Here is an 11,502-nt window from a genome sequence, read left to right as displayed (position 1 = left end):
GCCCTTTTTCTTGCCTATTAACAAAAATAAAAACAAAAAATGGAAATGCCACTGGGCTTGAAACCCCATTTAAAATCAGATTTCTCTTTCAAGTTCCCTTGCAATACAAGTCAAAGTCATTTCCACCAAAAAAAAAAAAAGCGGGGGGGGGGGTGTGCAAATTAATCCTAAACTCATGGCTCAGATAGGACCTGGTATAGTAAATAAATGCTTTTAAAAGTAGTCATGGCATTGAGAAATGGCTCCATGCACCTAAGCCAGAGGCACCAATGTAAAAACTAGTAATTGTGTTTTAACACAAAAGATTGAAAAGCGTTTTGTTTCACATCCTAATATTATTCCACCCACTTAAAAAGAGTTACTTAATATTGACTCTGTATTAGGTATAAGACAAGTTCTTGCCCTCAAAGAACTTATAATTTAGTTGAGAAACCAAAACTTAACATGAGCTTAAAAAGAAGGATGCAGTACAAAACATGGTATAATTAAGTGTTAAACAATGTAGTATAGATGCTCAGTGACCTAGGAGATCAGAGGAAGGGAAGGGTCACTGAGGGCTGGGAATGTCAAAAGCATGTACTTTCAGTAAGTTCTCAAAATGATAGCATGTTAGAAAGCTGTTACAATTGCTGCTGATTTGTAATTTTAAAGCATTGACATGATTCACCATTGCTTTCCAACCAGTAGCTGTTTAAAAAGACATACAGTTGAGGGTGAAAGGAGATATTTCTTTATGATCTCCAGAGATTTGTATTGAGGGGAAAAAAGACATACTTTCTTGTTGAATAATAGACCAAGAATTGAGCATATTTTGCATGGGGAATATTAAATTCAGTGAACAAGAATTCAAACCTCAGGCTGTGATTCTGGTATAAATTTTTGTTTCTAATGAGCCATTTTCTTCCTGCTAAAGAAGATTTAAGTTTTGGGAATAAGTCACCTCAAAAAAAATTTTTTTTAATTTTCTAATATCTATTTTCACAATTTATTTTTCTTTTAAGAAAAGTGGACTAGAAGCGCAAGTTACCTTCTCAAGGCAATGAGAATTTTTTAGCTCTAAAAATGTTGTGTGTGGTAGGGAGAACATTTAGCATCCTTTAAAATGGAGACATCTGAACAGCAACCTATCTTTTGAATCACCAAATCTCAAGTGTGCTTTGCACTGTTGGTCTTAAAATGCTTTTCATTTTCTAGTTTGGCAAAAATTCCAGTCTCTTTACATTTGCTACCTTTTCCGTCTTTGCAACACAGGCAGTGTGAGCTAAATTAGGTTTGTTATAATGAAGTTTTGAAGTTTAAACTGCTGAAATAGAGGCATGTCCCTAACTTTAGACAAATTTAGAGAATCGTAGTAAGCATTATTTTTTTTTTCTACATACTTGTCTGCATTCAGGGTCTTCCCAAGAAACGTCAGTTAATTCCCCGATTCGAAAAAGGAACTTTCTCGTAACAGTTGTACAACCAGGCTAAAGAGCACACCCTCGTCTTCCCTGAAGGGGAGGAAACATGCAATAATGTGAGGTAATTAAATTTAGCCTTAGAAAAGTCTTTGAAACGTTCTAATCAAGACTTTCAGCTTTCCGATTGTGTGCGCTTTATTTTTCAATTCTTCCTAGTCCCGGTTTTGCATTTCTAATGACAGTGAACTGACAAAGCGTGAAAGTGGTCTAAGGAGCAAAACAAAGCCAGCAAGCCTGCTTCTGGTGTGCCAAGATTAATCAATATTCCAGAAACCTCGGGGTTTCCCCTCCTCCCTGTGCGGTTTCCATTCCCCACTCCTCCTTTCCCGGGCACAGACTCCTCCCCTTTTCTTAAGTTGCCCTGATAGTAACTTGCAGTTTCAGGGCACATGCACACTGTCAGGGCTAGCCTGCCTGCTTACGCGCGCTGCGGATTGTTGCTCCGTTGTACCTGCTGGGGAATTCACCTCGTTACTGCTTGATATCTTCCACCCCTTACAAAATCAGAAAAGGTAAGTGTCACATTCTGTGTTCCTGCTGGGTTTAATTTCTCCTTTCACTTCTCTGCCGATGTATTTTGCCTTCCAAGCAGAGGAGTAGCCTGAATCAAGGCTAGCCATTTTGGTAGATAAAGTCCATGTTAGTCATCTCACGTCGTGAGAGTGTGGTGTCTGTTTATGCCGGGTCCGCTGTTAATTCGGAGTTGAGTCATTCGGGGTGGATTGGGGGCAGATTGTGGCGCGAGATCTAGAAAAGGATCAAGGTTGAGCGGATCTGCTTAAAAGTGACTGGTAAGAGGAATCAGAGCTATTAGTATAAAAAAAAAAAAATCTGGTCTCTCCTATTTCCCGGTCTTCACTTCTCCCTAAGCATTTAATCCAGTGTGAAGTCTTAAACAAATTAGAAGTCTTAGTATCACTGACCCCAACTTGCAATTTTATTTAAAAGGCAAACTGTTAAGACAAGTCTTTTTTTTTCCTGCACTGGGATTGCGAGAAGTCATTTGCGAGGAGTCCTTTGGTTTCCAGTTACCTCCCCCACAGGCGCACACGCTGGCTGCTTGCGTTGGCAGCGATACACATCCATGGTACGGCTGGTTTTCACTCGGATTGATTATGGGAAGGGCTATGGATTAGAGCTCCTGTAAAGCACCAGGAGGAATCCCTTGATTTTTCAGAACAGCTGATTTCCACCAGGAAAGAGATTTACTGAAATGTAGTTAAATAGCGTGAGTGCTTTAAAGAAACCAGAAACCACAAGCTGTAATGTTTGGAATGAAAATTGGTTTCATCTCATCTGTTCTAGAAATCCTAAATTTTAAAATGCTAAAAAGTCAGCGATAGTTTCCTCGGAAGACTCCAGCATGTGTGTCACAAAGAAAAACACTACTTCATACTTCTACTTGTGATAAAAACGAAGCTGAATTGTGATTTCAGATGATTTATAGATGTGCCCAGAGCACTTTGCTTATTTCATGGAAAAAAAATGAAAAATTACCCTGTAAAATAGTCACATGTATTTCCCATGTACTGTGGGCACTTGTGTTCTTTTTATGACCATATTTACTAGTAGATATTATTATATTTTTTTCTTAATGAAGAAAATAGTTGGTTACTTTACTGCATGTAACAGAGACAACTCCCACCTATCAATATCTTAATTATTTTTATTGACCTGGTTATGCTTTCAACCATGTATACAGCATAATTTGTCAAGTAATGATTGAGTACTTTCTGTGCATTGAGTTCAATTGGACATTTACTGAGTGTGTACGTTGTGCAAGGCATCAGCTGGGTTCTGCGGGGGAGGGTGGGAATAGGGGTTCTCAGTCAGATCTAGCTCTGAAGAACCCTTTTATAGCCTCATTGGAAGGGGAAGGATGGATTTTTAAAAAGAAAATAGAATATATTCCGAATTGATGCACATTTCTCACACATGGTCCACTAAAATATGCACACTGCAACCTTGAAGTCTGGTATTGTGGCTCTCCAGTCCTTGATTCCTGCTGAGATTATGCAATTTGCCAAGAGCTTGCCTGGTGTGGAGCAGCACTGATTTCTCACCCTTGGAGGCTATAACTCATGTCTCTTTTTCTCCCATTCTAGTTCTGTTTTCTAATACCAAAGAGGAGGTTTGGCTTTCTGTGGGTGATTCCCAGACACTGAAGTGCAAAGAAGAGGCCCTCCTAGAAAAGTAAAATATGACTAAAAGCAATGGAGAAGAGCCCAAGATGGGGGGCAGGATGGAGAGATTCCAGCAGGGAGTCCGTAAACGCACACTTTTGGCCAAGAAGAAAGTGCAGAACATTACAAAGGAGGATGTTAAAAGTTACCTGTTTCGGAATGCTTTTGTGCTGCTCACAGTCACCGCTGTCATTGTGGGTGAGTCATTTGATTAAAAACAAAAAAAACCTGTATCTTGTTTCTCTGGGGCATCTGGCTGCCCGGGGAATATTATCAGATGAACTAGTTGTAGGTATCAAAATGATAGCCTAGGCTTTCCTCTGAACTTGATGATTTTTCTCCATAAAAATGACTGTTTTGGCATGTTTGGAGCAATATATAGTAAACACATCATTAGGCATCATTAGGCATTATGCAAATCAATTGTGTGAGGAAGAAAAATAAATAAAATATTTTCCCATTTCATGTAAGGATAAGGAAGTGATCATTTAATCATGAGGCATGACAAAGCAAGCATGCTAGATTTGGCCAAAATGTAATTATATACAATGTCAGTTGCACTTAAAACTAATTTATACAATTAGTACACCTAAAATGACATGTTGGTTCCAAATAGTAATTATATTCTAACTGGTGCTGACTTGAAGCTGAGTATCAACGCTTAGACACAGAGACCGAATCTTTTATGTGTTTGCACTCTCTCACCCAGCAACTGGGAAAGGTAGATTGGGGAAAGTGTTAACACAGATCTCTTTCATTCATTGCTTTGCAGAGCCTGCCATAACCAGCTATACCTTTTTTTGAATCATTTCCATCTCTTACTAATTTAGCAGGGTTGACAGCAATCTGTACTAATAAAATATTATTGTTTTGTTTTGTTTATTGATCTTAAAAGTTATAGTTTATTACTTATGGGTGACATTGATCCTACTTTAAAATATAGCTGAAAAAACCTACTTATTTGGAATTTTTGACCAAACCAATACAGAAATCCTTAGATTGACAAACATATACGCCAATGCCAGGTTGTAAAAATATTCTAACTTAACCTACCAATTTGCCACCAAAAAACAGGCATTCAGTACCATTTTAATCTCTACTTTGGAGTTTGCCAAGATTTCCATCAACTTTAAAGAGGTAATGATTTAATAAAGATTAAGAAAATTCTGTAGTGTGTAAATATAACTTTTTTCAAGAAAATTGAATTTTTAAATTGTAGACAAATGAAGTATAGCAGGAGAGTTTGTCACAAGATTTTAGATACATCCCATTTTAACATCATTGTCTTCCATTAGTAATCACTGGTGATTAATGATGGTTCAATTAATTTAGAGATATTCAAAGAGAACATGTCCTAACTGACCCAGAGAAGTAATGGCTTTCCACAGTAGGTTTCCAGGCTTGAATATATTCCTGGGTGAAATATTTCAGTCCCACATCATTGTCCTGGAAGTCAATGCAAAATACAGTCTGCTTGCCTCATTTTTCACTCTGAATCAAAGTCATTGCCAAGCCAAGCAATAGCTGCATAATAATAATTGCAAACATTTATATAGTACTATTCCAGCTACTCTGTAGGAGTTTTGTTTATATTAGCTCACTTAATCCTCAAACAAGCCTATGAAGCGAGTGAGAAGGTATGATTACTATGATCTTCCTCATTTTGTAGATGAAACTGACTGTGGAGAGATCAAGCAATTTGCCCAAAGTGACAACACTAGTGAACTCTAGAGCTGGAAGTCAAATTCAGTCTAGCACCGGAGGCCATTCTCTTAACCACTCTATTCTTCCTCTGCTCTGCTGCTAGTTGACATCTTTTAAGAGATGCCAGGAAGAGAAATACCCTCATGAGTTGATGAAGGCCAGGTAGCTGGCAGTGCTAGATGCATTCACACAGCATTGTCATTTAACTGCATGATTTACCCAGTTACCTCAAAAGAAAACTTACAGTTCTCCTATAGACCATTAAGCCACTTCTTTCTCATTCATTTAACAAATACTCATTTATAATTCATGATCCTATACGTATAATAAATAGAGCTCAGTAATACTGGAGTATATTTGAAAAAGATGGAGAAACACCATTCAAAATGGTGTTGTAAACACCAGAAGAGTTGAATTTCTAAGACAGAAATGTTTCCATTCAAGAATAGTGGAATGGAAATTCATAAAACTTGAACATGGAAGACAGATTGATGGAGAAGGAAGTTCCTAAGTCATTAGTACAAAGCAATAACATCTCTAATAAAAAGAAGATAATGCCAGGATTTAAAAGTCCGTTTTTCTCTAGGAGTTCTGGGATCATCCGTAGTGTTTTTCTCTAGGAGTTCTGGGATCATCCCTAGTCTGTTTTTCTCTAGGAGTTCTGGGATCATTCCTCACCCAGTGAGGGCTTTCCTAAGATTTGTGAGAATTGCAATAAGAGTTGGCTGAGCTAGGGTAGATAAGTTGGCCGGGTGCCCTCATGGTTGGCTTTACTAATGGAAACTGAGGAGGCAGAAGCAGCAAGAAGAAGGCACTAACAAAGAAACACATAAAAAGAGCTCATTGACAGTCAAAGAGACCACTGAGTCTACATCAAAGACTTGGAATAGCAAATAGACAACTTAGGAGCAAACAGATTTAGGAGAGAAGGAAGAACCCTTCAGTTATCTGTTAGTGTGTCTTCCATCAAGAACCCAGTGGATATAAAGGCTCTATTTAGCTTGTCACTGGGTTCCATGTCTACCAGTCCTAAGAGATAGGAAAAGAATGTGTCTGTACACCAACTCTTAATTTATTTGCTGTAGCATAAGAAAAAACAAGAAAGATGCTAGCAAGGAAGAAGGAGATAATTATTTTCCCCCAAGATGAGAGATGAGAAGAGCTATAGTTATTACCTAGTTTTCAAATTCCTAGGTTTTTATTGCTTTTAGTAAAAAAAAAAAAAAAAAAAAAAAAAAATCACTGGGAAAACCTATGTACTGGGTTGAATCTTTTGTTTAGACTGTTTTGTTTTGCCTTTTTGAAATAAAATGTATATGATTTAATGTGTAGAAGTGGAAACTAGAAAAATATTATGATAAAGACATGTGAATCCATATATTCAAAATAAAGCAGAAAATTATAAATATTTTGATATCAATTCATCTACAAGCATAAGCATAGAACCATTTGTACAATTTTATGTCATTTCTACTGTCATTTCTAAGCAATGTCAAAGTCTGAATGTGCCATGCCATGACAAAAGCTCATGTAACAAGAGCGGTTAGCAATCCGAGAGAACACAGTGCCAAGCTCCACATCCCTTAGAGGGCCCATCATGAAAGCATTAGATAATGGTCTGCCAGGGCTGTCGTGGACATCCGTCTGACAAAAACCACACTGGGAAGAGTGGTTATTGTCTTTCTTCCTCCAGAAAGAAATTTCTCCCTTCAGACTGTGGTAAGTTGTGTTAGAGTGACCTCAGACATCTAGCTGAAAGAAAGGAAAAGTCCTTTGTCATGTTCAAGTCACAGAACACTGACTCTTTCCATGGCTAGGGAATGAATTGCACAATAAGAATGAAATCTCAGGCCAAACAATATAAAGAAATGGGTCATAAGATCAGCTGCAAGGTTGGGGGATATTTATAAATAGGAATGCATAGAATTGAGTGGTAGTTTTACCTGAAGGCATTCACAAACACAGTAAACTAGCAGCTTTCTCTGATGTTGGTCTTGGCGCGCGCGCACACACAGACGCACGCACACACACAGAGTTTACATTTGAGTTCTCCTTTTTTGATGGTCTCCTTGCACAGTTCTTCTTGCACAGTTTACATTTGAGTTCTCCTTTCTCTGATATTGATCTCACACACACACACACACACACACACTCACAGAGTTTACATTTGAGTTGTCCTTTATATGGATTTGAAAGAAATCGGTGACTTCTCGGAAAGAAATCATCCTGGCTAAATTTTTATAAAGCATTTCCCTCTGTTCTCTAATACTCTGGCAATGAATTTAAATTGCACTAAAATTCAGTGGAGGGAGGATCACTTGAGCCAGGAGTTCAAGATCAATCTGGGTAACATAGTAAGTTCTCATCTCTCCAAAAACATTTTTTTAAAAAGTATCCGAGTGTAGTGGTACATGTCTGTAGTCCCAGCTACTTGGGGGGCTGAAGTGGGAGGAGGATCACTTAAGCCCAGGAGGTTGAGGCTGCAGTGAGCCATGTTCATGCCATTGCACTCCAGCCTGGATGACAGAGCGAGACCCTGTCTCCAAATAAGAAAATAATAATAATAATAATAATAATAATAGTAATAGCTAACACTCACAATGTATGGAAAGCACTATTGTGTTTAAGTATATTAACTTTATTTAATTCTCACAACAACCCAGAGAGGGAGGTAATTTTATTACTCTCATTGTACAGATGAAAAAACTGAAACCCAAATCCTTATCACACAGCTGATGAATACTGAGTGGGATTCAAATCCACCATTCCGGCTCTAGGTGCTCATTCACCACACTGTTCTGGGTGCTATAACACCCATTCTGGCTTTACTCCAGCAATTTGCTGAGGGTCTGCCTGAGGTAGCAACGGAAGAGATGGAAAAGAGAGGTCGAACTGAAAGCCCACTGGTGAGACTTGGCAATTGATTCAATGAGAGAAGGTGGACTGCAGACCAATGGCCCGCTTTCTGGCTTAGGTGGCAGAGTGGCTGATGATGCCACATTTGAAGGTAGGATACAGGAGAAAGACTGGGGCCTTGGGGGTGCACGAGGATAAGTTCAGTTTGGACCTGTTGAGTTTGTGGGGCGGGATGCCACCGAGGTGGATATACAATGGAAGAAGCTTGCTGCAAATCAAGATTTAGAAGGTATTCCTACAACCTCCAAACTGAACGAAGACAGTTCTGTCTTTGGATTTCAAGTGAATAAGGATCAGTGAATCGGGCTATCCTACTGCATAAATGAGTCTACTCTGTAAGTGAGTCTATTCTCAGAACAGTTTCCATAACTCTAGGGCCCTCTCCTTCATACTTAAAAGCACTAATCTTTCAGAAATGCTGTAGTGGTGTTCTGTGCCTGGACGTAACTGACCAAGCCAGTTAGGTCAGCCAAGCAGGTTAATCAATGTGGTTTGCTATCAGCTGCTGGACTGAACTGACCTGGTAGTGGGACCACAATAGCCAACTGCTTGAGTTCGTGGAGCAGGCACAGTCGGGCGCCCACACCTCTCAACTTCCTGAACCCCTGATAGCGGGGCATTTTCACACTGATTGAACAACAGCAATCCAAACAATGATGGACAGATAACTGGGTTCAGCCTTACGGTTTCTTCAACACTTCTTGGAAATGAGCAGGGAGAGAGGAGCTTCAAGAAGCTGGGGGTAGGGGGATCCTGAGTCCCCTGGTGTTACCAGAGCTCAGCTGTGCTTTCACTCAGCAGAGGCTGGGAGAGGAGGAGGAGGAAGCTATGGATTTGCAGTTTTTCTCTGGAGAAGCCACACTGGGTTAGGTTATAAGAACTAGGGTCTGATTTCTCTGTGCTTTATCTTCTCCCCTGGGAAAAAAAAATACAGAAAAATTGTCAGGGCTAGTGATAACACATGTAGCCACAGCACACATGCCTCCCAGCCCTCTCCCACCTTCTCCAAAAGCACTCCAGGAGCTGCCTCCTACTGTGACGGTGTAGCCCAGTAAGGTATAGTGGAGATCAGAGCTATGTGCTCTGGAGTCAGACAGCCTAGGTTGATGTCCAGTTCTGGAACCGAGCCTCTGTTTCTTCATGTATAAAACAGAATAATTATAAAAACTGTCTGCCAAGATTTATATCCCAGTTCTGCTATGCACAAGCCATATCACCTTAAATGATTTCCCTAAGTGCTTGCCAGGTAAAGTGTCCATAGACATTGTAAACCCCACATCTTTTATTTACATCTCTGATATGGCTTCAAGCTGTCATATGCACTGATTTGATGATGCTGATCTTCCAGAGAGCTATAAGACCCTGGCATTTGGGGAGGCTGGGGGGCAGAAGATACTCACCTGGTTTTGGTTTAGAAGTGGCTTCTATTTCCTTAGCTAGAGAAGAGAGCCAAGAGAGTTGTAGGAAGAGCCTTAATAGTTGTAACGGGCTTTTAGATGCAGAAATGAAAGCCTCAGAGTAAGTGATACCATCATTATCTGTCCCTTACCGATCTGGCCTCCTGAGCAGAACCAGAAAGTAATCCCCAGGCAGCCATTATCACAGTAGACTACTTAGTGGAGGGGGCGCCTGACAGTAGACGGCTCTCTCAGGAAAACAGGGAGGTGCTAAGAAATGTTTTAATAAGTGTTGTAATACACTCAATAGTGAATTTTTTGTTCATACCTCTCAGGGCCAATCTGAGTGTTCACCACCTCCCTGGTTTCTTCTTTCCTCCAGCCCTTTGGTGCCTACTGCCCATTAACTGCCACTCTGGTCAGAGTAGGGGCTGGCTGGAACCCTGAGAGAAATGTGGCTGGTTTCCAAGAGAGTTGGGAAAGGTTGTTTTGAAGCAGTGGGTAGAAGTCTTAATGTTGTTCTAAGTGTATCTCTGGATTCTATTTTGCTCTTTTTCTTCTTGTCAATTCAGATATTGAGGAAACAGAGCAGGCAATTTCAAATTTCTCTTTCAAGTAGGTAATCAAATAAGCAAGTGTGTTCAGAACAATTAACCTTCAGTAATAATACCTTTCATTTTTGTGGTGGTACAGTTTACAAAGCACTTTCTGTTGCACTCTCTGTAGCACGTAAGCTATGACCAGGCCACCCTCCTTCTGATTTGTATCTGCAAATGTCTGGGACGCAGCTAAGAAAGCATTGAGAGTCTAAAGATCCTGGGTACAGGCCCGGCTCCATCAACTAACTCGATTTTTATGATGTAAGACAAATCTCTGGGTCTCATTTTCTCATCAGCAAAGTAAGTTTGGACTAATGTCTGCTTCCAACTCCAAAATTCTATCATTTTAAGTCTAGTTTATCTTCCTCTAAAATATCTGAATATATAGAATAATAAACAGAGGTGTTTTGCTTTGTTTTATTTTGTTTTGCTTTGTTTTGTTTCCAGGGCATGACACTGTACCATTGCTAGAATCTTTTTCCTAGATAACCCATTCTGGCTGGTCTCTCCAGTCTAACAAATAGCCCCCTTCTCTCCCTTTGACCTCTTGAGGGCCCCTGGCTCTGGGTCTGATAATCAGTGTTTCCTAGCCAGTGTTTGAGAACACAGTGAGGGCACACTTTGCAGAAGCCCCTTCTGCCCTTCAGTCTCTGCCTGTCTCTCATAAATTAGGGGAAGAAAACCACGGGCTTTTGTTTTTGCTGTGGAATAAATAAGATTGTGAAGAGCCTAACCTGTTTAGAGGAGGCAACCAGAGTCTGAGCACTGTCTTTTCCAAGCTGTACATTCCAGGTACTTGATATTTATGGAACACTAGGATACTATCATTCATCAAGTATTTGCTGGCAGCTAGGTGAGCTGCATCATTGCTGGGAGCTGAGAAAACACACAGAGCACTTCAGTGCACAGAGTTTAGCGACTATACTCACTGAGTATAAAAATGATGAATTTTGTCTGCGTGCAGTGGCTCACGCCTGTAATCCCAGCACTTTGGGAGGCCGAGGCGGGTGGATTACTACGTCAGGAGTTCAAGACCAGCCTGGCCAAGATGGTGAAACCCGGTCTCTACTAAAAATACAAAAATTAGCCAGGCGCGGTGGCGGCTGCCTCTAATCCCAGCTACTCGGGAGGCTGAGGCAGAGAATTGCTTGAATCCGGAAGGAGGAGGTTGCAGTGAACTGAGATCGTGCTACTGCACTCCAGCCTAGGTGACAGATCGAGACTCCGTCTAAAAAAAAAAGAT

General features: G+C 40.2%; 1 protein-coding gene across 3 annotated transcripts in view; it reads left to right on the top strand.

Annotated features, from left to right (window-relative positions):
* Positions 1-1,820: 1,820 nt before the first annotated feature.
* The window catches only part of SLC1A3 (solute carrier family 1 member 3), an 81,770-nt gene continuing 72,088 nt past the window's right edge, over positions 1,821-11,502 (top strand). The window contains exons 1-3 of one of the 3 annotated variants that reach the window (XM_009449274.4): positions 1,824-1,972; positions 2,460-2,547; positions 3,566-3,841. In XM_009449274.4, the coding sequence (XP_009447549.1) occupies positions 3,661-3,841 (181 nt within the window). In that variant the 5' untranslated portion in view covers positions 1,824-1,972; positions 2,460-2,547; positions 3,566-3,660. Of the gene's footprint in view, positions 1,973-2,459; positions 2,548-3,565; positions 3,842-11,502 lie in introns of all 3 variants that reach the window. The other 2 variants (XM_009449275.5, XM_001146398.8) reach the window with 2 other exon arrangements.

This window comes from Pan troglodytes, chromosome 4, assembly GCF_028858775.2.
Source record: "Pan troglodytes isolate AG18354 chromosome 4, NHGRI_mPanTro3-v2.0_pri, whole genome shotgun sequence".
Classification (NCBI taxonomy): Eukaryota; Metazoa; Chordata; class Mammalia; order Primates; family Hominidae; genus Pan; species Pan troglodytes.
The sequence above is the reverse complement of the archived record's forward strand: the minus strand, read 5'-3'. Positions and strand labels throughout refer to the sequence as shown.